The following is a 27118-nucleotide window of genomic DNA, read 5'->3' on the forward strand; positions in this document are numbered from 1 at the left end:
AGGTCACACTTAATCTTTATCTAGCTGTCCACTGGAGATGGCTTCATCCCATAAGCGAGCTCCGATGTGCCGCCGCTCATCAGGGCTAAGCATTAGAGGGACTCCCTTCAGAAACCCTCCTTCTGGGCCCAGCGCACCAAGGCTCGGATCTTTTTTACACTGCAAGACACACCTGTCTTACAGACCATACGGCAGAGAAGCTGCGCGGCCACTTCCCTCCCCGTGGTGCCGCCGGGCGGGCGGCAGGGCCGTGATCTCCGCGCCCCGCTATGCGCCCTCTCTCCACACGGCGGCGCTCCCCTGGCGGTCCCGCTGCCGCCTCCCGCCGCCCGCAGCACCTCGGGCCCGGATGTTCCGCACCGCGACCCCGCCCGGTGCCTCAGCTCCGCTCCTGGGCTCCCTGCGGCTCCCTGCGGCCCTCAGGGCTCTCTCCGCGTCTCGCCGGGTCTCAGCCTGTTCGGGTGCCCTGTGTTGCAGGAAGGACGGCCGACAACACGGCAGCCACCAGTATGGTCAGATGATGCTCTCTCTTTTTTACCCGAATAGCCTGACTTTTATAGCAAATTTAACAGGGGCGGGTAGTGTCTCACGGAAGATTATCGGTTAAAAGCACTCAGACAACTGCATGAAACAACCCCACCTGCGAGGAAACGACCCCCTTGTGATTAGCAGTCGCGTAGATCCCGTCCTTGAAGCCAGCTGCTGGCAACAATATTTTTTAAATTCCTCATCGGGCGATGTGGGAACGCTGTCATGGGAACTTCTCATAGTCGTCCTGGCAGCTTGGTTTGCTCAGCTGCAGCAAGTGATGGCCTCCTTGCTGTTTCAGAAATCCCCCAACACATGGCCGTGCTCACATAACGCGCTGTGGATCCCATGAGCAGTGTCCCAGCGCACAGACACCCACACCCTGTGGCACGAGCAGCCCCAGGTCCCCTCGCAAGCGGCGCGGAGATGCTTGAACAACGGCAGAACAGCAGCGGGCGAGATGCTGTGACAGCTCAAAAGGAACCGAGAACATTTTGATGCGATACTCAGGAGTCATTCGTCCCCCAGCAGCCTCCTCTCCCATTCGCACCTCACCCCTGCATTGCAGGACACGGGCAGGAACACGGCGAAGGGCCTTGGCCTCACAGCGGATTTCAGAGGCCTGGGGCTGGTTCCTGCCACTGTCAGGACCGAAGGAAATGCTCTGTTTTGCCCTGCGGATGCTAGATTGAGTTCCAGGGCAAGTGCAGTCATAAAAATAGCTCAGGCTTTACTTCTCCGATCACATTTAATTGGACAAACACTACCGGGCAGCTACGTCGGACGCTTGGAGAGGGAATCCATGCTGCATACCATACCGGCCTTCAACAGGAATTTAGGCAGCTCTGGATCTTGCAGAAACATTTTCCCCAAACTGCCCTGTATTTCAACAAAATTAATTGAGCTGTCTTGCTGATGAACATGCAGCTCTATTTAGAGAATGTAAATCAGCTGGCAAGACACCTGCCAAGTCAAGTGTGTTATCCTAATGTAATGGGTGACTCAATACACATTCCTATGCTGGAGATTTAAATAATCCCTTAGAGCACCGCTGAGAGCACCAGAGGCTTTGGCAGACAGAAGAAAACTTACCAAAGAGGATGAACAAGCTGCAGAAACTGGTAAAAACCATCTACTTTACTATTATTGTTGACAGGTTTTATTTTTCCCCAGTTTTTATATGGCTGTGTAAGTACCAACAGGTTACTGTAGAATTATTTGTCCAGCTCATCCCAGTCCTTGGGATAAAGCTGACAGGCTCATGGCTCTCCTGGCAGCTGCATGCCAGGACAGTCGTGCAGAAGGCAGGTGTTATGGAAGGTTTGGGAAGGTAACCCTGTAATACAGCTCGGCTCTGAGCTCAGAAGTGCTTGGTGGCTCCTCAAGGAGCAGCAAACCATCTTCCCTTAGCTTGTAGCCACAAAAAAAGGCTGTGATACCAGACCTGATAGGTGATGCGCTCTACAGTGAAAACAGGGAAATTAGCAGGAGCATTTTATCCTTAAACACTGCGATTAAAAAAGAAGAAATGTGCTGCTGGGGAAGAGGAAATCTCTCTCACTTGGAGAACTGGAATAACTGGGAGAAGCAGAGGCAGAATCAGGTGCACAATCCTTAGCTCTGGTTTCAGTAATGAGACAGGGAAGTGATGTAGCCAAGGGAAGTGCGAGCAAGTGAAACGCACCCGCTTCTAACTGGGACAAGGGAGAGCTCAGCCTCTTCTTGCTGCAGGGCTGGAACAGCCTGGCTTCTCCTCTGTCGGGGAGAACATTCTGTCTCAGGCTGCTATGGAAGTCGTTTACAGGGAAAGGCTTTGATGAAAGGAAAAATCTGAGATTATTTGAATTTGCAATTTAAAAAACTCTTGGGACACTAGGCAAAATTTTCCTCTCTTTGGTAGATGGATCTCTGAAAGGAAAACGAGCAGGCAGAGCAGAGGGGGCTTCCCAGAACTGGCTTATCTAAGTTCTTCCCAGGGCCAGTGGAGTCATATTCATGTGGAAAAACAAAATCTAGCCTGGGGTGACCCCGCTGGTGGCGAACAGCCAAGGCTGAGCATGGGCTCCTCATGGCACCCTGCAGAGCTGTCCCACTGGGAGGGGTTTGCATGCAGGGGGCTGGCAGAGGCCGTCCTGGCAGGAGGTGTCAGGCTCAGGGCCAAGTGTCCCCAGCAGGCTTAGAGTGGTCTTGAGACATGGGACATCTCATGTACAGGAGGGCGCAGGCACAAACTAGGTGTGAACTGACAAGGACTGGTGGTGGGGCTGCAGCGAGGATGGAGGCGCTGAGTGAGGAGGCACGATGCTGCTGACACTCGGCTGTGCTCCTCTACAAAGGCAGTCGATCCATCCGGGGGCAGTCAGACACAGAAAAGTGTCCAGGCAACCATGGCAAGAATGACCCGAGACTTACAAATGTGACAGAGGAGGAAAAATCAGCAGAAATGTTTAGAAAGTTTCTCTGCAGTGTCCCTGTCAGAGTTAGCCCCAGTGTTGTGATGTGGAAAACCCAGTTGTGCTATAATTTCAGGGCATCCTGCTATGAGGGGGGAAAAATGAAAGTCTTTTGCTCACAAGCCTGGCAGTGAGCTCTCAGTTCCCATACTGTGCCAGCCGGGACAGCTTGTCTACACCCTGCAAAAGGCAAGAGACTTCCCCAACACCCTGATCCTGTGATGCTGCATGAAGCAGCTCCATTAAAAGGCAATATAAGCAACGGGCAACACCAGTGGTGGCCTCAGGAAGACACAGAACATGACACAGGACCACCTCTGCCACATATTGCACCCACATCACAACACTGAAAGTGTAGAAACTATTGTGGCTGAATACTCAGCTGTAGCCTGCTAAACACAAGGACCTGTAGGAGCAGCTGTGTGATGAGAAAGTTCAGCAGAAAGACATGGCCTGCTCTGTACAAAATGCAGCATAGGAAGGCGCTCTATTTTAAACTCAAACAAAAAGACAAAGGCTGTGTAATTGCAACAAAAAGGTACAAGAAATAGCATGCCACTGCATCAGAAGTGCATCGGGTATAAATAGCCACAAGAAAATCTCTTATACTCCAGGGAAGCTCCATCCAGGCTTAGCGAGAAATGATTCAGGAGTTATTAAGCTTTGGCAATGCTTCTTGAATAATTCATCACATGAGTACAGGTTTTTGTAACAAATTGAGTTAACTGAAGCAATAACGCCAGTCTCTACCAGTATTTACTGTCATGACACTGACTTTTTGTAAGCATATACGTTAATATTAAATGAAAGACACTCTCAGGCCTTGGCCCCAAAGCAGTCCCAGACTCTTCGGATTGTTAATCCAATGGATTAATAACATCATTTTGCAGTACAGGGAGACATAGATTTTAAAAATCTATTTTTTTCTTTCTGTCTTTGATACCTCCCATTACACAACATCATTTGTAGCCTGCTCTAATCTTCAGTACACACTACCCAAAGTGTGACCAGGCCAAATGTGTGCTGAGCCATTTTGTTCTGTGCAAGAAAGCCATCTGTTTTCTGTCCATCTTCTTCAGCTTCAGAGCAGGATCCTGATCCTGACAGTATGTGCTGCTGGGATTGGAGGCACTTTCCAATACGGTTACAACATCTCCATCATCAATGCTCCAACTTCAGTAAGTACTGCTAGTCCCTGGGGCTCTTCCTGGGCAGACACTTCCTCGGTGTCCTGATGGTGGCATGCCACCAAAAATATGAAGACTGACTGTGCTGAGGGTGAAAATGTTTTGTTTGCTCTGTAAACTTCACAGCTGAGGTACCAAACTTTGCTGTCCTGAGCCACCCTCGTGCAGGATGTAGTGTCAGAAGAATGTATTCAAAAGCCTCATTTCAATTGTTTTAGAAAATCCAATTCTAAAATTCTCCAACCTGCATCCCATAAAACTGAATTTTGCCTTTAAACTCAAAATCAGGCCCATTAAAATATTTTAAATTATCCAAGATAGCTGCACGCAGATATAAACCAAGTACAACTTTGAACAGCTACAGGTTTACACCCTCAGCCCCCTGTTAAAAACACGTCTGAAAACTGGAGACTGTTTTCAGCCAGAGGTTTAGAGGCACGAGCACGGAATAAGCAGGTACATGAATAAGGAAGCCCTTACACTTCTCAGCATCCTTTCTCTCCGTGTGGTGGTTACACAGCACTGTCCTTCCCTCACAGTACATCCAGGTGTTCATGAACAAAACCTGGCAGGAGCGCACGGGCGTTCCCCTGGAGGACAACATGATCCTGCTGCTCTGGTCTTTCACCGTCTCTGTGTACCCTCTGGGGGGACTCGCCGGGGCTGTTGTTGCTGGTCCCATGGCCGTCATGTTGGGAAGGTAAGAGGGTGCTGGACTTTACTTTACACTTTGCAACTTTCAGTAGTCCGAGAGGAATTACGACCCCTGTCGCAAGATAGCCACTGCAGTTACAAATCACAAACTGCTGCCCTCCATCACGGAGCAGTCTGCAGTTATCCATGCCACAGCACCCACCTACGCAGTCACCACCGTTTCTGTGCCCAGTTTTGTGTCGTCCTTTCAATCATGAAGTCAGGACAGAACAGGCCAAAGATTTTTCTTCAGAACAAACTGTGGGAATTGGTAGGAAGGACACGGGAAAAACAGAGTGTGCTTGCAAAGAGCAGCTATTGCATCCCAGCTCCATGTGGCTCAGAGCCCACAGGCTGCCTCTACCTTTCTGACTTAAGTATTTCAGGGGGTATTTGTTAAATCTGCACAGTTGCCTTTTTTGTCTTTCAAACCCAGCTCTGTCCCTAGTTCTCTAGAGAAAATCACCATTGGTGTAACCAACATAGCCCAGTAGGAGGTTAGATTGTACCTGCTTCCCTCCTGACCGCAAGAATTTCCCTCTATGTGCTGTCCTATGGCATGCTCCTTTTACATGCTGACGCAGACACTGCTATGCTTTGGGGTGGGATCGGAGGGCTGTCCCCCACAGCCACTTTTTCCATGGTTGTGAAGACCTGGAAGGGACATGGCTTTCTTGTCTGATGAAAAGTTTCACCTTGTACTACTTAGCAATAAAATCATTCCCTTCATGAGTAAGAGAAAGATCCCTGAAGGTAGGGCAGCCTGCTGGGACTGGAGAGAATTGCTGGCTATTACAGGTCAGGAGAACTTCCTTTTTTTTCCTGGTTTTGGACAGAAATTCCACCTGTGACACTTGAAAATATTGAAAAATCGAAATATTCTTCCCCATTCAAATGGGGAGTGCAGGAGCAGTGAGCCTGGGTGACGACCCCAGGGGGCCTTCCCTGTGCCTAAACCCAGCCCTGCAGGGACACCCTGTGGTCGTGGTGGTAGTCAGCGATGGCCCTACTTGTGTGAGCCGTGCAGATTTTCTGTTAATGCAGATTCCTGTTTTGCTAACAACACCCCAAAGTGCTGACCTGTGCATCTGAGCTCACAACTGTGTCTCTTCTCTCTGAAGGAAGATGTCCCTGCTGGTTAACAACGTCTTTGTGCTCATTGCTGCCGTCTTGTCAGGATTCAGCCAAATGGCCAAATCCTTTGAAATGATTATGGTCAGCAGATTCTTCACTGGCATGAATGCAGGTATGGCAACGTGAGAAATATAGCAGAACAAACATGGTAACAAGTATCAATTAGAAAAACTCAAATGGGAATGACCCAAGGCATTAAAATAATTCAACTTCTAGTATCTTGTGCAGTCTGCATGCTGGGAGGGAAGCCCTGGCAGAAACTGAGCGAAAATCAATCCCTCTCTGCTTGTAAGCAGGTTATCGGTCATGTCCCACGGTACATTTTTTATAGAAGTTCTTCCCAGAGAATAATGATTGACACAGGTGACTTAAAATGTGACCTTACCCCAGAATGGGGTCTAGAATGGAACATCGTTTGTAACCTCAGATTTGGTGCTGAGAAGACCATAGGACTGAGGCCCAGACACATTTCAGTTTCATCCACTACTACTTATTAGTATGCAAATGTGTGTTTAGCAGCTTATGCAGTAAGAGGGAAATTAAAGGTTTGTGTGAATAATAAGCACTGGTAGATCAGTCATCACATGGCCTGTAGCAGAAGGGTCCAGCTGGCAACCTGGAGAGGTGGCTGACGGCGCTTGTCCTCGTCTCCTCTGTCTCCAAGCTGAGGCCAGCATTTGTCTGCCCTGCCCAGGTGTAAGCATGAACGTTCAGCCCATGTACCTGGCAGAAAGTGCCCCAAAGAAGCTCCGAGGAGCTGTGGCCTTGACCTCCGCATCCTTTACAGCCCTGGGGTTGGTGCTGGGGCAGGTTGTCGGACTCAGGTAATGTAGAGCTAGAAGCCCAGTTTTTACTTATTAAATCTTTCTTCTCTTTCTTCTTTTTTTTTTTTTTTCCTTTTTGCTTTACTCCCCCTCTCTTTTCTTTCTTTTCCAGTGCCCACATGCCACAGAGGATGCTGGACTCTGTTGTAAATTTTACTGAGCAATTATGTTTTATTTTATTTTTCTCCAGAGAGCTCCTCGGAGGGGAGGAGAGCTGGCCGTTCCTTTTAGCTAGCAATGCAGTGCCTGCCCTGATCCAGCTCATGGCTCTGCCTTGGTTTCCTGAAAGTCCCAGATACCTCTTGATTGACCGTGGAGATAGAGAATCCTGTGTTTCTGGTGAGTTTAGGGTTACTGCCAGCCTCCTGCTGAGCGCCCGACATCTGCTGACTGAGCAGATGCACAGTAAGAAGGCTCAAATCACAGTAAGAAGGTTCAAATCCTGCTTTTGTACACAGACTTAGGCTGTGGCCTCTTGAGAACAGTGCCATGACTTTTACACGTGAGCAGTATCAAGTTCCCTTTCTGAGCACTTCTTCTTCCAAGCCAAGGAACCTTCTATAATCTCAAAAATGTTTGATCTGTTAAGATAATTGAAAGGCATCTTCCTACAAAGGATTTTTTTTTTGATACAAAGGTAGGGTTAAAAGGTGGAACTTGAGTTCACAGCGGGGTATATGTTTTGCAACCTTGAAGTGAAATAAATGCTGCCTGGGGAGCTCATGACCAAATCTGCAGCAAATTCATATTAAGGGATTTGCTTAGATTTGTAGCATACAAATCCCCATATACAGAGCAGCTGGAATTAGTTTCCAGGAAACATGTACCAAGAAGATCTTAATTGCCTGCATTTCCCAGGGAAGTCAAGTGAGATATGAGCCTGAGGCATAGCTGCCGAAATGGCACTGTTTGGAAATATTCTCTTGTCAAACAACGGGGATTTGCAGTCCCTTTCCCCCAGTCCTTCAAGGGGCTGCACGGCAGCTTGCCACCTCTGTGGAGGCAGCACCATGATCACAGCTCTGTTCTGCAGCTTCCCGCAGCCATCACCTCCTGCTCAACCCTTCAGCCTGCAGATACAGGCGATCTGAAGGGAAAGCCCAGGGGATGAGAGGTTCTCTTGTCCTTGCAGCCCTGCAGAAGCTCAGAGGCAACAGCGACCTGGGAGCGGAGCTGGAAGAGATGCTGGCTGAACAGGCCGCTGCTAAAGGTCAGAGGGCGAAGAAGCCTTGGGAGCTGTTCCAAAACCCAGCTGTGAGGTGGCAGCTGGTGAGCATCATCGTGCTGAGCAGCGCCATGCAGCTCTGTGGGAACGATTCGGTAAGCAGCCTGGCAGCCGCAGCGCTAGTGTGAGCCACATGTACGAGCTGTTGGGTTTAATGTGCCTCCTGCAGGACGAGAAGTAATAGTTCTCTGCTCTGCCTGTGGAGATCTTCTTGCTGAAAGACATGGACAGAGTAGTGAAAAGTTGAATTTGAGCATAAAAAGGGTGGCATAAAAAGGTAGCTGGGTACAGACGCTAGGTCTGTGTTACAATGCCCATTCACTATGCAGGAAAAAACCCTTTGGCATCCAGCCCTGGATGAAATGGGGAAAGCTAAATGGAAATGCCAATAAACCATGGAAAACAAGATAAAATCTATGTACAACCGCAGCCTTCTGAGAGCTGAGGAAACAGCCTTCCTTTGCTGATGAGGGCCTTCTCTTCCTGTAAGTGCTTCCTCTCACATCTAGTAATGGGCCATTGTAAAGACCTCTTGTTCCAGGGAGCAGCCTGGATTTAGCAGTCTGACTTCCAGTTGCTCTGCACTGTGAAGGTCACGTGGGTGTTTGCTTTAGAGACCACTTGCTTTGAAAGGCTTTGTCATCAACATCAGGGTTCAAATCTCAGATGCTTAATTCCCAAAGAACACCTCTGCACTATGGCGAGCTTCAGAGGGATGTTGTCAAAATTGCCTGTGAGACGCAGCACCTTAGTGGGGCTCTGCGTGGTTCTTCAGGAAAAAACGATGGGATGCATCTTCAGACACCTTCCCTTACTGCTCTCTCCTCTGTTCTCTTCCCAGATGTATTTCTATGCAGCCTACGTGTTCCAGGAGGCTGGAATTCCTCAGGATAAAATCCCGTATGCTGTCATCGGCACGGGGAGCTGTGAACTGATCACATCCATTACCTGTGTGAGACTCTTACTGCAGTGCTGACATGCAGGCCATGCTGACAGGGAGGAGCCCGTTAATTACAAACTTCAGATTTACATCGCCTCGCATCCCAGGGAAGCACTTTGCAGCACAGCAGTCAGGCAGTGCTCAGCTTTCATGCCCAGAGGGGTTAACGGGGCAGTACAGTATGTCTGAAAGCTGTCTGGGAGGGTCTAAATGGAAGCTGTGCTTGTGATCCATGCTCATTGTCATTTTCGTATATCCTCAGCCCCTGTGGCTGAACATCTGTGATTACAACCAGAGCCACTATTTATTCAGACAACTGTGGATGCAACCTCAGAGGCTGAGGAGGAGAACAGCAGCAGAGGAGTCCATAGCAAAGTGCTTTTCCTCTTCTTTCTGGCCACTCCATTCAGTTTTCTCTCCTGCAGCAGAGGCCAGTATTCCTGCCACAAGCTGTGGCTAGCAGGCTGTGCCCTGCAATCAGTCCTCAGTTTATCTGGGGGACACTGAAGCCTCCAGACCCTGGCAGTTTGTGATAAGAAGTTACCACCCTGACCCATGCACCTCAGCCGTGCCAGTGACACACTGGGCCCAGCCATCCTGGATTTTTAATCCTTCTCTCTACAATATACATCAAGAATGAGAAACAAACTTAACGTGATAGAGAAATAAATCTTCTAGCCGCTTAGCTTGCCATTTCTCAGCACCAAATATCCTTAAAGCTTTATATTAAATATGTATGTATATATATGTTTTGCTGCATGTCACTACAGATAGTGGCAGGGTTTAGGTGCAGCTGGGACATTCTCATCTTGCCTGAAAACACATCATGCCTGGCTCCTGCCAGCAGACCCCTTCCTCTGAAAGACCATTCTTTTTCTGCTAAGAAGTGGGCAGTATCCTTGAATCAGCTGTAAAGCAATACAGAAACAGAGAAATGAAATGGGGCAGAAGGGGACAGGCAGGAATCTGTAAACAGATGTTAAATGTGTTGCTTTATTTCACTGTTACGTTGTGCAGAACATGATCATAGACTATGCTGGTCGGAGGCCGCTGCTGCTGGGGGGCTATATCTTCATGGCAGGATGGGCCGTGGTCTTCATGGTCGCCCTGAGCCAGCAGGTGACAAACTTCACTTCATTATTTAAGGGGAACAGAGCTGGGCTTCACCTTTTGTGTGACTGGGGTGGTTAGAGTTGGCAAATAACAGTAAGTGTCCTCGTGTCCTTACTGGTTTTGTGTTGTTCTCTGCGACTGGAGACTCGGATCAGCTGGATGCCCTATCTCAGCATGGCCTGCATTTTTGCCTACATCCTGAGCTTTGGAATTGGACCAGGTCAGTTCTCTGAGTGTTTGCACTGAAACGTTTGGGTACTGCAGACTTTTAGTGATGTGTGCAAGCAGCAGATGCCTGGAAACACAATTTCCATGTCTGTTAGCCTACTAACACTTATTTTCTTGGCAGACCATGTTACTTTCTGTGCCTGGGGACAGGGTACACGGGTTATGTGTGTGTGTTTGCTCAGTATGAGTAGATGTGAGGCTCTGTTTGCTGACATGAATTTGAAGGAAGGGCAGGTAAGAAAAGAACCAAGCTGCCAGTGTCACATACCACATGGCTGGGAAGTAATTTCTTGTCCCGGTCCCTACAGTGTCATAGGGTTGAATTAATTATAAGCTGTTCTCACAGATCCTGGTGAGAATAATGTGGATTACAAAACCTTTCCCAGCAGTTCATTCTAACATGAGAGAGTCTGAATAATTAGCCAGCCCTTAATATTTAACCCAAAACTTCCCCACTGCAGTTTATCTCTATTACCACTTGTTCTGGCACTGTTGACGAGTGAGAATAATTTACTGAATAATAATCTACTGCTGTTCTCATAAACTTCGTGTTGTTTTTGCTTGTTAGTATGTGTTCTCCTGTTTTTGGTCAACAGTATTATGTACAGTGTTTTTAACTTTCCTGCCATTTCTTTTTCCAGCTGGTGTAACAGGAGTTCTGCCCACCGAGCTTTTTGACCAGATGTCCCGGCCAGCTGCCTACGTGATCTGCGGCTCCCTGCTCTGGTTCAACCTCTTTCTGGTCGGAACAGCCTTCCCGTTCATTGTGGTGAGTTCCCACAGCAATGCCATCCCCTGTGGCTTTTTGGTCTTCTGTACAAGGCAGAGGCTCTCTATTGACCATGAGACAAGACAGGGCCTGGAATATCACAAGCTGCAGACACGCAGCAAGCCAGCACTGCCATGAAGGTTACCTTTATCAGGGAAGCAATCAGAACTCCTTTAAGCTAAACTTCCCTTGTGTTCCCTAAGGTGATTTCTGATGTGAGGCTGGACACGGATTAATTTGGGGCACGGATTTTCTATATCCCGCTCTCTCCTCAGCTGGGAATGGCTGGGACTAGAGATGTGATCTAACTCCCCCTGCCAGGCCCTGGCATCATTCCCTAATGTGGTTCCTGAAGTGAAAGGGAGCAGAAATCCTTGATATGCATGCAGTCCTGCCTCATTTCCTACTGTGGGTCCCCATTCTGTACAATTATGTAGAGACAGAAAGACAGAAAAAGACATTTTGAGATACTCTTTCTGCTGTGTCAAATCTCCCAAACTGTGGTGGGGAACTGTTGCACCTAGGCATGGGAGGCCCTCACCCAGGAACACAGAAATGCTCCCTGGCTGAAGTTAGCCCGTGTAGCAAAGGGGTTTAGTGACCTGTTTGCCACCACACAGAGTGTTTCTAACACTGTATTTTTATTTTCCTTCTCCTCAGAAAAGTCTCGGACATTTCTGCTACGTCCCATTCCTTGTGGTCTGCATCTGCACTGCTCTCTATATCGGGCTCTTCCTCCCTGAGACGAAGGGGAAATCCTTCCTGGAAATCTCAGAGGAGTTCAGGAAACGGAACTTCAAAGCTCAGAGCCACGCAGCATTGTATAAAGGCCCCGAGGAGATCAAATCCACCGTGTTGTAGCAGAGGGAAGGAGAATGGCGCCTGGGGGAAGCTCAGCAGTGGCTATGTTCTCTTGCAGGGACACGGGGAGAGGAGGAGGGTTAGGGAGAACATATTACTCTTAGGTTCACCTTGAAAAGATTTTAGGCCAAAGCAGAAAACGCAGCCGTTCGGTCCACATTACTTACTTACTTTGTTTGTTAAACTCCTCCTAAGCCACCACTTGCTCTCCCTTCCTGCCTGCACCACTAACACGGACTTGTCCTTTGTCAGCCCTGGGGACGTTCTCAGTGACTGGCTTCCTGACAAGCCACCTGGAGGCTTCTTGTTAAAAACTGGTCAAGGGTGACACGAGGGTTCCACTGAAATACTTTCAGACAGGTAAATCAGAGAGACACCTGACAGCAGCAGCAAAACACGGATAGGCAAGGGATCTGATCAGTTTTCTCTAGGAGATCGATAGATGTTACAAACTGTAGTGAGACGCCTCTCCACCTGCTGAATGCTCCAACACCTGATAAACTCTTTTCTTGCTACACAGCTTAAAAAATTGTCCTGCTGCTCACTTCCATGAGTTGAAATGCAAAGTACTTGCTTCCAGCCAACACTGAGACTCAGGCCACGCTGCCAGGTACCTAAATACTGAATTGGGATACTATGGTTAGGTATTGAAATCTGAAATTTGGCCCCAAAGGCTGAGTTTAAGATGGGCCTTGATTTTTAAAAAAAAAAAAAAAAAAAAAAAAAAAAGAGAGAGACAGAAAATGAAAAATAGATTTCCTCCTTTCCCAAGGAGGTGTTCATAGGTGTTCTTGGATAAATGCATACACCCACTGAAGGGTCCATAGCTAGCAGCCAAAGCATATCAGCCTGCCACACACCACCAGATCTTTGCGTATATAGAAGTTTGTGCTTATGGAAATAAATCATGTTGCTGCTTATTTAAAGCAAATCTATAATGTACATCAACTAATAAATCTCTCTAAATATTTAAACATCTATTTTAGGATTTTAGTAGTAAATAACACATCTATATATTAGAATCCATATGAAAGAGGGACAGACTGCTGCCTTATTCTCTTATCATCAATTACCACCATGCAGTGCTTCAGCAAATTTATTCTAAGCATCTTCTGTATGTCTTCTCCACCCAGACAGTAACTTACACCTCAGACGCCTTTTTTTGCTTCTAAATCTGTGTTCTCAAACACAAAAATTAATACGATTAAGTTCTTTTTTTAGACACCAGATGAAATTCTCAGTACCTTGTGCAGTGCTCCTGTTGTTTCTGTTATTAAGTGATTTCAAATCGCCCCCTACTTGTTGAGCAACAGTGAGAGTTAATTATTTTCAGCTATAAAAACATGTGACAGGTGGATTAGGAAGAAAGCTTCTAGTACTTGCTAAGTGGCTTATTATACAACTGACTTTTGGGCATTGTTTGCAGACAATTTATTCTGGGCTGATTTTCTTCATGGCTTGTTTCTTGCCATCCAGTCCTCTGCTGTGAAGCACAGGTAATTCTCCAGTCCCACGTGCACACCATGAGCACAGACACTGCTGACGCACCTTGTGGGGCTCCCACTCCATTTTACACCCACGTTCTGCTGAGGCTGGAGTGTGGTGAGGAGCTGCGATGGCAGCTGCTGCTTCTGGATGTGGAGAAGATTCCCCACAGCACGTTCTCATTTGTCTCCACAGAGCATATTGGAAAAGACCCAGATGTGATGCTGATATTCTGTAGATAGCCCAGTAGAGAACAGGGCAAAGGTTCTCATTTCACATGGTTTTCCCAGGCATCAGGTTGACTGGTGATGGTTTTCTGCTGATGGTTGCAGCAAAGAACGTATACATTGGCAAAATAAGTAGTTGAAGTTTCTTTCTGTATATTTGTAACTAAGTCAATAAAAGTGCAGCATTTTTAAATGGCATGAATGTAAACATCACATTTCCAGAGCATATTATGGTCATGCTGGGCATGAGTGGAGAGGCAGATATATTTCTCAGACAAGGAGTCTGTGCAAGAGCTGTCTTTCATTGTCTACAGTTTACAACATAGGGAAAATAAATCTGAACTTTTGTTCACTTGTGTTTGGTGCTAGTAGTCAGTCACACACACACACGGGCAACAGCATGTCTCTGCTTTTGGGCAACACTGAGATTTGGAAACAATCAGGAATTTGAGAAAGACAACCAAGAGTAAGACACCTGCAAGCTAGGAAATGCAGAGATACTTTTCATTTATGCAGTCTGGAGAGTGCAGGAAGGGGCAGATGGAAAGCGTAAAATTGTTGAAGCAAAAACTGCTGGTAGCATCACAACGGTACCAAAATATTCTGACATTCCTTTGGTGAGGATCAGACAGAGGACAGGAAACGAGAGGGAAGACAAGGCAGTAGAGAAGATGCAGGGTGGAAGCTGGGGATGGACTGAAGAGACTGCCTGGGTGAGGGAGAGCCCAGCACAGACTGCCAGGAGGTGCAGATCAGAGGAGAACTGGGCAAAACAGAGAAGTCCTGCGACATCCAAAGGTCCTCAGCTCAGCCACCCGAGTCAGCATTTTTCTGCTTTCCCCAGATCCCTGGAAGGACGGGCACCTTCTGCAGCTGGCCGTATGCCACACAGCTGGCGAGGAATGACACGCATTCAACACTTGCAGAGTTAGGGACCCCATCCTGCGAGTACACTTCAGGAAACACCAATTCCAACTCCTGGCGTTTCTTCTGACTATGGCCTGAAATCAGGTGTCCTCAGAGTGACTAAGCAAAGACAAACAGTGGTTACATTTTAATTGATCTGATCGGTTACATTTTAATTGAAACACTTAACAAGTTGGTTAATTGTTACTGAACACACCTTCATAAACTGAAAAAATGTATGTCAGTTGTTTAGGTCAATTTTCTTATGTGAAGCATCGGGCAGAAACGTATCTTGTAAAAACCTTTTAACAGAAACACGGAGACTGCTAGATAGAGGTGATTTAAGAATATGGATAAAAGAAAAGATGTCCTTTTTTAATTTTACAGTTAGGATGCAAAACTGACGTTCAACCTCCCTAGCATCTACCCTGCTATGGGGACACAGACTTGAACTTTAAGGCAGTGACCATTACCCTTGAAGAGTCGACTGACCCCACAACCCAAGTGTTGAGTGCTCAGGCTTAGTCAGGCTTAGTCATGTTTCGGAGACAGGCTTCAGAAGGCTTCACTGTGGTGAGGCTCAAAGTAACAGGACCTCCTCCTTTGGTGTGATGAGTGATTACCCAACCTACGTCTTGGGGAGGCCAGGCCAGTCTGCTCTGGTTTGTGCTGGTCCCTGGACTTTGCTTTCCATTAGTGCCTTCTCGTTGTCCTTTACTCATCTCCTGCAGCTCCGTGTCAGCTGTCGCTTCAGCTTCTCTTCCCAACTGACCTGGCGTGAATGCTCAACTCGCCGAGATGACCGGCAGTTTCATCAGTAACCAACACAATAATGACAAACCAATAGCAAGAACTTCATGACAAACCAAAGAGAGTGCAAACACTGAAAGAGAATGAAACAATGTGTTGAAATATTATCTCGGGCTCCTCTTTCTCTATATATAGACTGACTTTTTCCAAATTACCTGAAGAAAGCGTCAGGAAAGACCTAGCCTGCAAGCTGAGATGACTACCTTTGCATGCAAGTTGGTATATGTTTCTCTTTTTTTCCCCCAAATAGAATATATTTCTTATTTTTTCCCCCAAATAGATTTTTTTCAGTACAGATTTTTTTCTTTTCTGCTATTCTAAAAGACCAATTGCATAAATTAAGTACAGAAAGAAAATAAATCTGAATCAAATATCGTTAAAATAATAGTACAGAGTCATAATTGAGAGATATCAAATATCTTGCAAGAAAATATTTTTAAAAATCAAAGAAAATTGGATTTGAGAGCACTTTTGTGTTTAATGCCTGATACGTGATAGAGAAGATAAACCAAAGGAGTTCAGAGCAGAGCAACAAAACAAGGCTGCATGATTTGACAGATGGAAGAGGACCAGAGGACTGAAAAAGTCCTCCACAATAAATGAGTTATCAGTAAGTAAGTATCTGAAAGATGTAAACACCAAAGGATGGAAATCAATCCTTTCTTGTCAAGGAGGTATAGGAAAAAAATACCCAGAAAATATAAAACAAAGATATTTTTAAAAAACAATTTTAGGATGAGTATTAAATAACAATAATAATAATAAAGTCTTCCTGATTTTAAAATCTGTGAGACTGGAAAAGGCACCCAAGAGATGCAACACAAAACTGAAGCAATCAATCAAGCAATGGTGTTATGATACAGAATGAGGATAAGATGAAGAAATTTGCTGCAGGTGCAATACACGTTTTGTACATAGAATAGAGTTTACTGACTTTGTTGCTGATGATCTGTCTCATGCTGATGTGTGGCATCTTTAGGAACATGAAGGATGTTAGGAGATGTCTAGTTACAGAGACCACAAGTCTCATTTCTTCCTAGTGCTCTGACACGCAGCAGATTGCCATCATTTGATTTATGAATGCACCAAATATCAGATTTATTCAGAACCGAGTCCTCTGAAGCCAACAATTTTACAACATGGATAAATTTGGTGCCCATTGAAACAATGGCATTCATCTGATTAGAAATCAGCTTGTAAATGTTTAGCAGTTATTGCTCAGCATTGCCTTTGGATACGATTTGTTCTAGAGATAAAAGTGCAGCATCGTGCCATGATTGCTGGACACATCCCCACTAGGACTCTCCGTAACGGAGCATGGGGAGTGGGAGGGACTAGTAATCCCATGCTAGTGCCAATTAAGTTGCCCAAAGCTGGAGCCAGGAGCACTGAAGTGTGAATCCGGGTGCTGGGAGAAGTTCTCTCCTTTCCACAAATTTTCTACTGCCCTGTGCTCTTGCTGCTGTGGTCTTGCACTGCACTAGCTGTAAGGGTTCCCACAGGCAAAACGGGACAGCCGGGGCATGTCTGAATAGCTGCACTTGCTTTCTTTGCTGTTTTTTCTTCCAGCCAGAAAATGAGCTACAACCTCTTCCTTCTGGCTTTTGTCCTGGGCATTGGTGGAACTTTCCAATATGGGCTGCAAGTCTCCATCATCAATTCTCCTGCCGAGGTAAGCCCACCAGTTGAGCTCTCAGCATGGATTTCAGTGTCCTCATGTGCTCCTCTCTCTATTTCCAGTCACTAGTTTTTCCCTTCTGCTCTCAAAGCTAGACTTGTGGCTTCCTGGTTCTCAGAGCAGCTGCCATCGCTCCTGTGTTTCATTGCATTTAACTTTTGTCTGGTGTCACGAAACTGGGAAAGGGGAGGATGAGGAATATCTATGAAGACAACCATGTGTCCATTACTGAGTTGGATTGTTCACAGGACGTTCTGCTCTCTCCAGAGCTCAGGGACTGCCTTGCAGCAGGTCTCTGGCTATGCACACTACGTCTATGTGAATGCATCTAAGGCGAAACAGGACAGGGAAGAACTGTAGCTCTGGAGCTGAGGTCAGCACTGATACCGCAGCTGAAAAAGGGGAATTGGGTGAGGTGTTTGTCATCTTCAGTGGTGCTGAGGACACCGAGCTTGTAGTATCACCACATTGCGAAGCCTCATCCTGAATGAGGACACACTGAAGTTATCTAGAGCAGGTCAGAGAGACCCCAGAATAGTGCACATCAAGGGACAAATCCTGACCTCACTGAGGTCAACTGGAGTCAAACCTGAATTTCACCCAAGGCATCAGGCAGGGATGCAGAAGGTGGACGAGAGGAACAAATGGGAATGGAGGGAAAACCTGGGTAACAAAATGGTCAGGGTCTAGCACATAAACAGAAGCCCAGCTTGCCCTTCTCTTAGTGGCACCCACTACTGGTATTTAATATTGATAGTTACTGTGATTCATTGCACTGTGTTTTTAAACCATGGACTCCTGTAATGTTAGTGGCAAAATTCCCTTTCATTTCACTGGGGCTAAGATTGCAGCCAAGGTGTTGATAGAAATGTATCAAGCAAGACACGCAGGTAGGTAAGAGAAGCAAAAAAAGAGGTGCAATTATTAGGAAATACGTTGATTGAGTCCATTTCTGTTTTTCTTTTAAAGTACATCAAAAGTTTCATCCGTGAGGCCTGGCTGAAGAGATACGGATCTTCTCCCAGTGAAGAGATCATTACGTTGATGTGGTCCTTCGTTGTGTCCATTTACAGCATCGGTGGGCTCCTGGGGTCCTTGTCTGCCGGGTATTTGTCTGTTAGATTTGGAAGGTAGGAATAATGACTTTACTGGTCTTTCTGTTTACGCCAACACCTGCAAAAACAAGTGGTTGTCTCTTGGTAGAAACACTGCTTGTAAAGCAGTGCTGTGAGCAGCCCAGGGCCACTTCAGATCAGTTCAGTGAAGACAGAGAATGGCAAAAACTGCCAATGATCACGTAAATCATGCCATGGTCCTTGTAAATTCCAAAGCCAACCTAGTTCAGAGAAACCACTTGAAGAGTGGTTTCTCTGAACATACCTTTTAAACACAAATTTCCCAGACACCATCTCACAAAGGCTGTTCCTCAGCGTAGATGCGGGCTCCAGTAGAATACCTGCACGTGGTGCTGTAGGCATGAAAAGCTCCAGCTGGCTTTTCAGACTATGACAAAATTTTCTCCTTTCCCATTTGCTTCACGGCAGCTGATCTCAGTGATACCCATGATACAATATGTGACTTCTGTCCAGCCGTGAATGCCACATGGGCAGTATTCATGCTCATCCTAATTTAAATGAATTCCAGGAAGAAGGTCATGCTGCTCAACAACATCCCCGCTCTGCTGAGTGCAGCTCTGATGGGACTCAGCCGGCTGTCTGGATCCTTTGAGATGATCATCATTGGCAGATTATTAGCTGGAGTTTGTGGAGGTAAATCTGCATTCCTACATATGGGTTTTAATAGCTGGGAGAGCAGTGGCTGAGGGTCACAATGTTTTACCAGTCTGACTGTATGGATTACAGATTTTCACTAAACTCTGAAGAGTGCCTGATTACTGAATGAACTTTTTACTAAGAAAACACAAACATAATTAATCATGTGTGACAGCTCCATTTTTTTTAATTTTTTTTTTTTTATCTTCACATCCAATCCATATAAAAATACTACCAACTTGTGAAAAAGCCAAAGCGTGTGATATTTCAGGGAGCACGCTCACTCAACAGAAAGCTAACCTCTGTTTTTTCTCTTGCTGCTGTTGTGGCTGACACTGCCTTCCACGTTACAGACAAGGGAGTGGTTTTCAAGGCAGGCAATTCTAATTTCCAGATCCTCAGAAGGTTACACTCTGTCGGTGTTTTGATCCCTGAGCAGCTGGATAAAGAAAATACTAACCAGCAAATGAATAAATAAATGTGTTTTAGTGAGAATAATTCTTAATTAATTCACAGAGTAAATGGAATATATGGTGTGATTGTGTTAACTTTTGGCTTCAAGCACAAAATAAAGCACACGAGATCCTGAGTATATGCTGACATGTCTAACTGGGATTAAAGGGATCGATAGCAATCCTGTGGCTGGAGGAGCCATGGCAAGGGAAGGCCAGCCTGGTGAAGAACTGACTTCCCAGGAGAACATACTTGCTTAGTGAAATACTTAGCAAAGATGCAATGCCAAGGTGTTGGGAACACATTTTGTGTGAGCCAGACTCATACTCAGCCCTGTAAAAAACATTTTAGAGCCTAATCCTTTGCCCTTCCAAAACACCAGACCGCCAGGAGTTTGTACTGCCCCGTCTGACAGTCATTTGTCGCTGCAGGTTTGGGTCTGAATATCCACATCATGTATGCTGGGGAATGTGCCCCACAGAAGCTGCGTGGGGTGATTGCCATAACAGCTTCCACTGCCATCGCCATCGGCAAGTTTATAGGATTTGCTCTGGGTCTCAGGTAAGGGGGTCAGAGAGCTGCTTAATTTCTTCTGTTTTTAAAATATGTGCATATGTCAATGCAAGCCTACAGAAAGGCAAATCAACAGCTTTTTTAGACATGTTTTCAGGGTACCCTAGGTAGCCAGACCAAATTGGCTCGGCACGAATTCCAGACTTAAGTAAATGGAAAACAGAAATCATACAAATATTTAATACTGAAGAATGATGTTGTTTCCTGGCAAACACAGATCAAAATACAGAAATGAAAACCTTTAACAGATGAGTTTTACGTCTTACTTTTTTTAGAAGGAACAGTGAGTGTCAGATGGACCAAAAACTTCCTGGAAACACACAAAAAGCAGCACACCCACTCACCAGGCACTCATGCAAAACCAGAAGGCTTTGGTGGATCCCTGCCCCTCAGCCCAGGCCCTGTCTGCCTGTCCTGTGCCAAAGGCAGTCTGTCCTGTCCCCAGGCACAGGTTGTTCTGCCCGCAGTGTACTCGGAGCTGCTTTTTCGGAAGGCCAGTCCCAGGCTGGGAACCCACAGATCCTGTCTTCATTGTAACTTGGGGGTAACTCTTTGCAGCAGAAGCAGAGGGATCAGCCACTGCAGGCTCTTTCTGGGTGCTCTGCCAGGCCAATGCTCCTCGCTGGGGGCTTGCAGGCTGCAGTTAGGGTGCTGCACTCCCTGCTGAGCAACAGGTGGCAACGCTGTGTAATGCCTGTGCTGCAGGCAGTGGCACTCTGCTCTCCCCTTCCTCCTCCTTTGAGATTTAATTTTTCTGGGCCGAGAAATCCTGGAGACCCCTCAGTGGCGACTGCCAGGACACACGCAGCAGGGCTGAGGGACCAGCCTGTGTCCCATGTGCTCACTTGGCCAGTGCACAGCAATGTTCAGCTCTTCTTGCTCTGCTGGTCTGGTTTCAGAGAAGTCCTCGGGGTGGATGCTCTCTGGCCAATTCTCATGGCAGCGAACGCGCTTCCTGCCCTCGTTCAGCTTCTCACGCTGCCCTTCTTCCCAGACTCGCCCCGCTACCTGCTCATCGACAAAAAGGACAAGGAGGGGTGCATCAAAGGTAAGGAAATGGGCCACAAAGCTTTCATTTTAGCAAAAAAAAAAAAAAAAAAAAAAAAAGGAAAATATGGGAAAACCCCACAGACCCACAGACGCCTGGAAGAGATGTTCAGTTTGGAAAGAGACTCTTGGCTCTGAAACCACCTGCAGTTTTAACACAAGGCAGCCCCTTCTGTTTTGGAGTTAGAGCTGTCTTGGCACTAGTACTTGCCTTGTCCCCTGCCAGGATCCTCTGGGGGATGCAAGCACACGAAGCTTGTGCCCTGAGCAGTCAGGGCACGGATGCAGCACACCCTGGCTCTGTGTAAGGAATGGATGCTCCCTACCAGCATGCCATTCCAGGTCTTCAGCAGGCCTAACAGCAGCCACTGACATGAACACAGAAACAGCCATTGTGGCTTTCTGGAGGATGAAAAGGCAGAACTCTGGCTTTAGACTTATTTTTTACCATAGGAACTGTTTTTCCTTGCTTTAGTGTATGCCTGAGAGCTGTATGTGTAGCGGGAGGGGAGTCAGGGAAGGATCAGTGAGAATTTAGGCTCGGTTTACAATGAAACCCTGTAAAGAGCTACTGGCCGATGGTGAGGTCGTGACTAAGATTTATGAGTAAATCCAGTTCACAGTGAGCTGGGTCAGCATCTAGGCTGAACCCAGACCTCTAGGAAGCTCACACAGTCAAAGAGCCTGAAGCTGAAATAAAACTGCAAGGCAGGACGTACTCCCTGAATCCAGGGCTGTGCTGGGGAGCGTGGACCAGGAGTCACCTTCTCTTCCCGTCCGTCCAGCTGTGAAGCAGCTCTGGGGAGACGGCGACCACATGGCCGAAATAGATGACATGACTGCAGAGCAAGAAGCCATCCGTGGGGAGAAGGCTAAGCACGTCTGCGATCTTTTTCGTGACAAAGCTGTCCGCTGGCAGCTCATCACTCTCTTCCTCGTCGCCGCATGCACGCAGTTAATTGGAGTCAATGTGGTACGTGTGCTACTTCTCTCTGCTTTTTAGTCTGCTTACGGTTCCTTGGCAAAAAGTAAGTTCTGCAATGAGTAGTAAAATGCTGATTGCAACAGGGGTTGTAAGGAGGAGAACTGTCAGTGTCTATTATAATCTATTCCCCTGGAAGCTTGGGAGCTGGGATAAGGCGAGACGTGTTTTAGCAAGTGTCATCTGAAGGCATCTCTCTTATGATAACACATTTCAAAAATCAGATTAATTTTGCAAATTCAGAAAACCATTTTCTACCCCTCTCTTGCAGCAGTAAATATATCAAGAAAAATCAGTATAAATTCATGGTGGAATTTCTTCTGCGTTAGGAGGACTTACATCTGGAAAAATAGTGACTATCGAAATCACTGCAGAGATTTAAAGATGCAATAGATAATTTAAACCATTTGCTTAGCAAGTACTGTCAGTATTTCTATGTGCTCTGTGTCCTGCACATGAGACACTACAACAGGATGTGTGCTCCATGTCCTGCATGAGACGCTAAAGGATGAAGAATTTTGTAACCTGTAACATAAAGCAAAGGCCAGTGCTAAAAGCAAGCAAAAAAAGAAAAAAAGACCGTGTGTTACTGAGTTAGAAACAGAGCTGCTAGCAAGAGTTGCTCTTCTGCACAAATGAGTCTCATGGAAACATTGAGGATTAGTTACTGAAATCAGGAAGATTTTCTTTTCCTAAAGCCTGATTAGTTATTATCTGTCAAAAAAGGCAAAGCTAGTGTAAACAGAACCACCTAGGAGCAGCCTTCACATGTTTCTGTACTTTCCAGGTTTACTTTTATGCATACAATGTCTTCCTACAAGTGGGAATCTCCCCTGCTCAAACCCGCTACGTCTCCCTGGGAGTTGGGGTCACCGAGATCCTCACCACGGTTCTGTGTGTAAGTGGATCCTCAGCTGAATTCATCCTGCTGTAGTGCCCGTTTCATTGCAATCTTTAGAAACTACTGCAAATTGAGCGCCAGAAATGAAACTCCCGCAACAGTTCAGCAGGAGTACCTTGTACTGATCCTGCAAAACACCTCCCTTCTCAGCAGGACTCTTGGCTGTAGATTTGTGGCAATGAACAGTGCAAACGTTTCCACGTTGCTGTCCTCCCAGCTGTCCTTTGCCTGCAGAGTGCTGCCCTGCTCCTGCCCTGCCCACGCAATGCTCCCTGCAGCCCTGCACCTCCCCAGCTTGCCCCAGCACCTGCCTCTGGTGGTGCTCAGCCCCTCCTGGAGGAGCCCAGCTCCCCAGAGCCTCCCAGACCTGGCTGCCGAGGGCTCCTCCTCGTGCCTGCCCCTGGAGCTGACCGCGTGTCCTCCTGGTTGCAGGGCTACCTCGTAGAGCGGGCGGGGAGGAAGACACTGCTGTGGAAAAGCTACACGGTGATGGCCCTGGCTCTAGGGCTTCTCACGGTCACGCTCACACTGCAGGTAAGCATCACATCTTCCATTTTATTCTATGGCAGACATCATTACTATTTCCCTTCCCCCAAATCATTTTGTAGCTGAAGCAGAATTATCCTGAGGCTAATCATCACACTGGCAGTTCCCAGCCACGTACACACAGATTCAAGGCAATAGCTTTATACAGCCCTGACTGCTGCCAAAATTATCTCCCTGTAAAGTGTGTGGGAGCTGAGGACACAGATGTTGGTGATACCAAACAGCAATGAAGATTGACCCTGTTTCTAAGGGAGCTGGATGAATAAAATTTTAATTTCAGGTTTAATTTGCTTTTTGTTTCCCATCACAGGATTCTTTCTCCTGGGTACCATACTGCTCTGTTGTACTCATCTTTATCTACATCATGAGCTTTGGCATTGGACCAGGTTGGTATTTCACGTATTCCATATATCTCTGCCTTCCTCACGCAGCCTTTAGGAGAGGCAAGGCTGCTCCACAGTCAATGTGAGTCCCTGCTCCTGATTCAGTGGGGGGAGATGTTCCAGGTCCTGGAGCACTCTGTAGTGTGGCAGGAGTTAAAATTTCATTTCCTATTGCTTTCCTGCATGCCTTTCTCCTGAAGGACCAAGCAGCACCTCAAACACTTCCAGGTCAGATAAAGCCATCAACTTCCATGGCGATATGCAGTATGAGTTACAGAAGCATCCTGCAAAATTTTTAATTTTCCCTTTTTTCTTCAATGTTTTTTTCAGCTGGAGTATTATGCCTCCTGCCCACAGAAATATTTATTCAGTCATACAGACCAGCTGCTTATGTTTTTAATGGTGCTTCAAACTGGATCCAACTCTTCTTCCTTGGGCTTGTGTTCCCTTTCATTGTGGTAAGCAAGGCAGGGTGTGTTAAAACTCTGGAGGAGGAGGTGCGGCCCTTCCTGAGCCCAGAGCCTGCTTCTCCTTTTCATCATATCAATGAACAGAGGCCGCACTGACTGCAGTTCTGATGGTCTCTTGCTTTCTACCTAGATACGTACTGAAGTGTAGCAAACCCACAAAATGCTGCTAACTGTGCACCCAGGGAGTATCCCTGGCAAACATGGAAGGGTGACAGGCATCGACACCGCCAGCAGTCATCTGAATGTCACGAGGGGCTCCCTGCTTCTCCCTCCTTGTCCTGTGTGTCCTTTGGGGTTAGTGTGGAAAAAGGCCGTGCCTGTATTTGTCCCAGAGGTCCCACCCAGCACTAGGAAGTCGCAGGGAAACAGAAGCCCCTAACCTCTGGGGACTGTGCAAGGAGGGACCGAGCTAACACACAACGGACCCTCCCCAGTCTAGCACTGACCGAGAAGGAGCAGAGAGGAACAGTAACTGGAATGTGGCTCAGCACCTCTCTGAATTGCCAAGCAATGGCATTCAATGCCTGCTGAGCGTACTGCTTCCCTCCCTAGGCAGGAAAGGAGAATTAGCTTGCCTTAACACTCAGTGCTGTTCCCACGGTGGCTGCAAGCAGGACTGACATCAAGTGTTTTAGTGAATACAAAACCAGAAACATATCATATGAGAAAGATATCTAGATCAATTTATATGAACGTATTTTCTCCTTTTTTTTCCCATAGGAAGGCCTTGGTAGTTTCTGTTTCATCATTTTCCTGGCATACTGCCTGTCCATGGCTATCTTTGTTTTCCTGGTGGTGCCAGAGACCAAAGGAAAGACGATGCTGCAGATCATGGAGGAGTTCAACCGCCTGAACCACCGTGGGAAGAAGGGGCAGCCGGCCCTACCACAGAATAACTGCTCCCTGATGATTGTTACTAGACTTTAATAACGAACTCTCCGGTCCATATTTTGTTCAAGGACTATTTTGTTCATATTTTGAAATTACAACTTTTTTGAGCTGCTTGTGACCATGTTTCTGTGACCTGCAGCATGGTCTTTATCCTTTTTTTTTTTTTTTCTTTTTGGAGGATTGGAGGATATTCGTTGCCACATTTGAAGGAGAAAGGCATAAAGGACATTAAATTCCTGGGGTAAAGGAGACACTGTGTTAGAGAAGCATCCAGACATAGGCTGCCATCTCCAGCCAAGGTTACTGTTTTGTGCGTTGTTTCTGAGATTCTTCTGTTGGGACGTACAGCGATGTACCCGTACTGAAAGAAAGCATGATGAAGAGAGCAGAGCTGCAGACAAGCACAAGTAGGCCAATCCACAGCGGGTCTGTTTGCCTCCATCAGCAATGGCAACGCAGCATGTCTTCAGCCTGGAGTTACGGCATGTCAGAGAGGAGGAGCACTGAGCTGCAATGGGATTCAATTCCCAAGAGTTCCTGGTACTGATGAGATTGTGGTGCCTCTCCCAGAGAACTCAATCTCTGTGTGTCTGAGTATTTGCTGGTCTCTCCAGGACTCCAAGTACTCCACATTCCCATCACAAAATTTGGGAAAAGGGCCTCAATTTTTGTATTTTTTGCTATACAATGTGACACACCCTTGCTTGTAGTGCTTTGCAGTTTACTGATAAGGAAATGAAAAAAGCAGTGACTTGGAAAACACATCTCACTGATGGTACCTGCATTTGGCTTTCACCGATTGAAGAGTCAGGGACAGAGGAGAGCCCATCTCTGGGATTGTGTTGTCAGGGTCAAGGAATCCCGTGTCTGGAAGTGAGACCTTCACTACTGGCTGTTGCAGAGGCTGCGCAATGCAATAAAATTTGCAAAAGGACCCAAGCGTTGAGTGGCAGTTTCTTTTGCACCCCTAACCTCCTGCTTTCTGATTGTCACACCACCCTCTAACAAGACTTGTGGCAGTGCCAAGAGCTGGTACCAAAAGCAGTGGCCTTCCCCTGCTGTGCTGGGTTTACGTGACAAGGGTTTGGTGGGGGGGACTGCTGAGCTGTGAGCAGAGCCCATCAGCTGCCCCGTGTCAGACAAGGGCCATTTCCAGCCTGTTCCAAAAGGGACCCGCTGCTAGTCAGAGCTGAGCCAGTGAAGGCAGATTTAAGGAAGGGTGAAAACGCTGCTCAGTAGCAGCTGGGAGACAAGGGTGAGAAAATGTGAGAGAAATAAGCCCTGCAGACCCCAAGGTGAAAGCAGCAGGAGGGCAGGAGGTGCTCCAGGCACACAGCACAAGTTCCCCTGCAGCCTGTGCAGAGGCCCCTGGTGGAGCAGGCTGTCCCCCTGCAGCCCATGGGTCCCACATGGAGCAGATCTCCACGCTGCAGTCCCCCCATGGGTGGAGGAGCCCCCCGTGGAGCAGGTGGATGTGGCCTGGAGGAGGCTGCGGCCCATGGAGAGCCCCCGCAGGAGCAGGGGGCTTGGGGGGAGCTGCCACCCGTGCCCTTGAAAAGAAGGGATTAGGTTAACTAGCTTAACCTGGCCTGGGCTTCCTCAACCCTACTGGCTTGCAGGGAGGAGTGGTTTTGTGTCTTTTAAGACACTAAAGGCTCATTCCTTATACCCGTCTTCCTACAGTGCCATCTTGCTCAGCATGCCTGACTTCTTCCCTTTCCCCCCCTGCTAGACCATACTGCCTGCTAGAGGGAAATCGTGGTAAATCATTAATGCTGCCATAAACCAGCATCTATTGGAAATAAAGGTCAAATGAGTGCTTGTGGAATTTGCAGTGTATCCGTTTGCTTTCCAGGATCACTAAAGTGCATCTTTGGAAATAAACCCCTTGTGACAAGAGTAATGGGTAAGCTACTTCCTCGGTCTGGAATAAGCACATTCCTTGTAATGCTCAAATATTAGGTGAAAAGAAATCCCTTCCAAGGGGACTCCACTCCAAGGTGTCTGACCCTATCCCCAAACGGTTTGCTGTTAGCCTG

At 47.0% G+C, this 27118-nt stretch overlaps 2 protein-coding genes across 3 annotated transcripts; both read left to right on the forward strand.

Annotated features, from left to right (window-relative positions):
- Nucleotides 1-579: 579 nt before the first annotated feature.
- Nucleotides 580-12935, forward strand: SLC2A11 (solute carrier family 2 member 11). Of its 2 annotated transcripts, XM_084538786.1 has the most exons (13): nt 1511-1649; nt 4061-4159; nt 4527-4624; nt 4708-4868; nt 5983-6107; nt 6690-6819; nt 7010-7158; nt 7952-8139; nt 8886-8996; nt 10002-10103; nt 10242-10317; nt 10967-11094; nt 11755-12935. In XM_084538786.1, exons 2-13 carry the CDS (start codon nt 4090-4092, stop codon nt 11953-11955), a joined length of 1539 nt encoding a protein of 512 aa, XP_084394912.1. In that variant the 5' UTR covers nt 1511-1649; nt 4061-4089; the 3' UTR covers nt 11956-12935. The 2 variants fall into 2 exon arrangements, with proteins under 2 accessions (XP_084394913.1, XP_084394912.1); XM_084538787.1 differs by lacking the exon at nt 4527-4624 and having other exon boundaries at nt 580-1649.
- Nucleotides 12936-15481: 2546 nt separating this feature from the next.
- On the forward strand, nt 15482-25977 carry LOC311420575 (solute carrier family 2, facilitated glucose transporter member 11-like). Its single transcript, XM_084491620.1, has 12 exons — nt 15482-15598; nt 16953-17055; nt 18031-18191; nt 18706-18830; nt 19718-19847; nt 20759-20907; nt 21692-21879; nt 22676-22786; nt 23222-23323; nt 23646-23721; nt 24049-24176; nt 24909-25977. The coding sequence occupies exons 1-12, from the start codon at nt 15579-15581 to the stop codon at nt 25113-25115; spliced, it is 1500 nt and encodes a 499-aa protein (XP_084347746.1). The 5' UTR covers nt 15482-15578; the 3' UTR covers nt 25116-25977.
- The last annotated feature ends 1141 nt before the right edge of the window (nt 25978-27118 follow it).

This window comes from Aythya ferina, assembly GCF_964211825.1.
Source record: "Aythya ferina genome assembly, chromosome: 17".
NCBI lineage: Eukaryota > Metazoa > Chordata > Aves > Anseriformes > Anatidae > Aythya > Aythya ferina.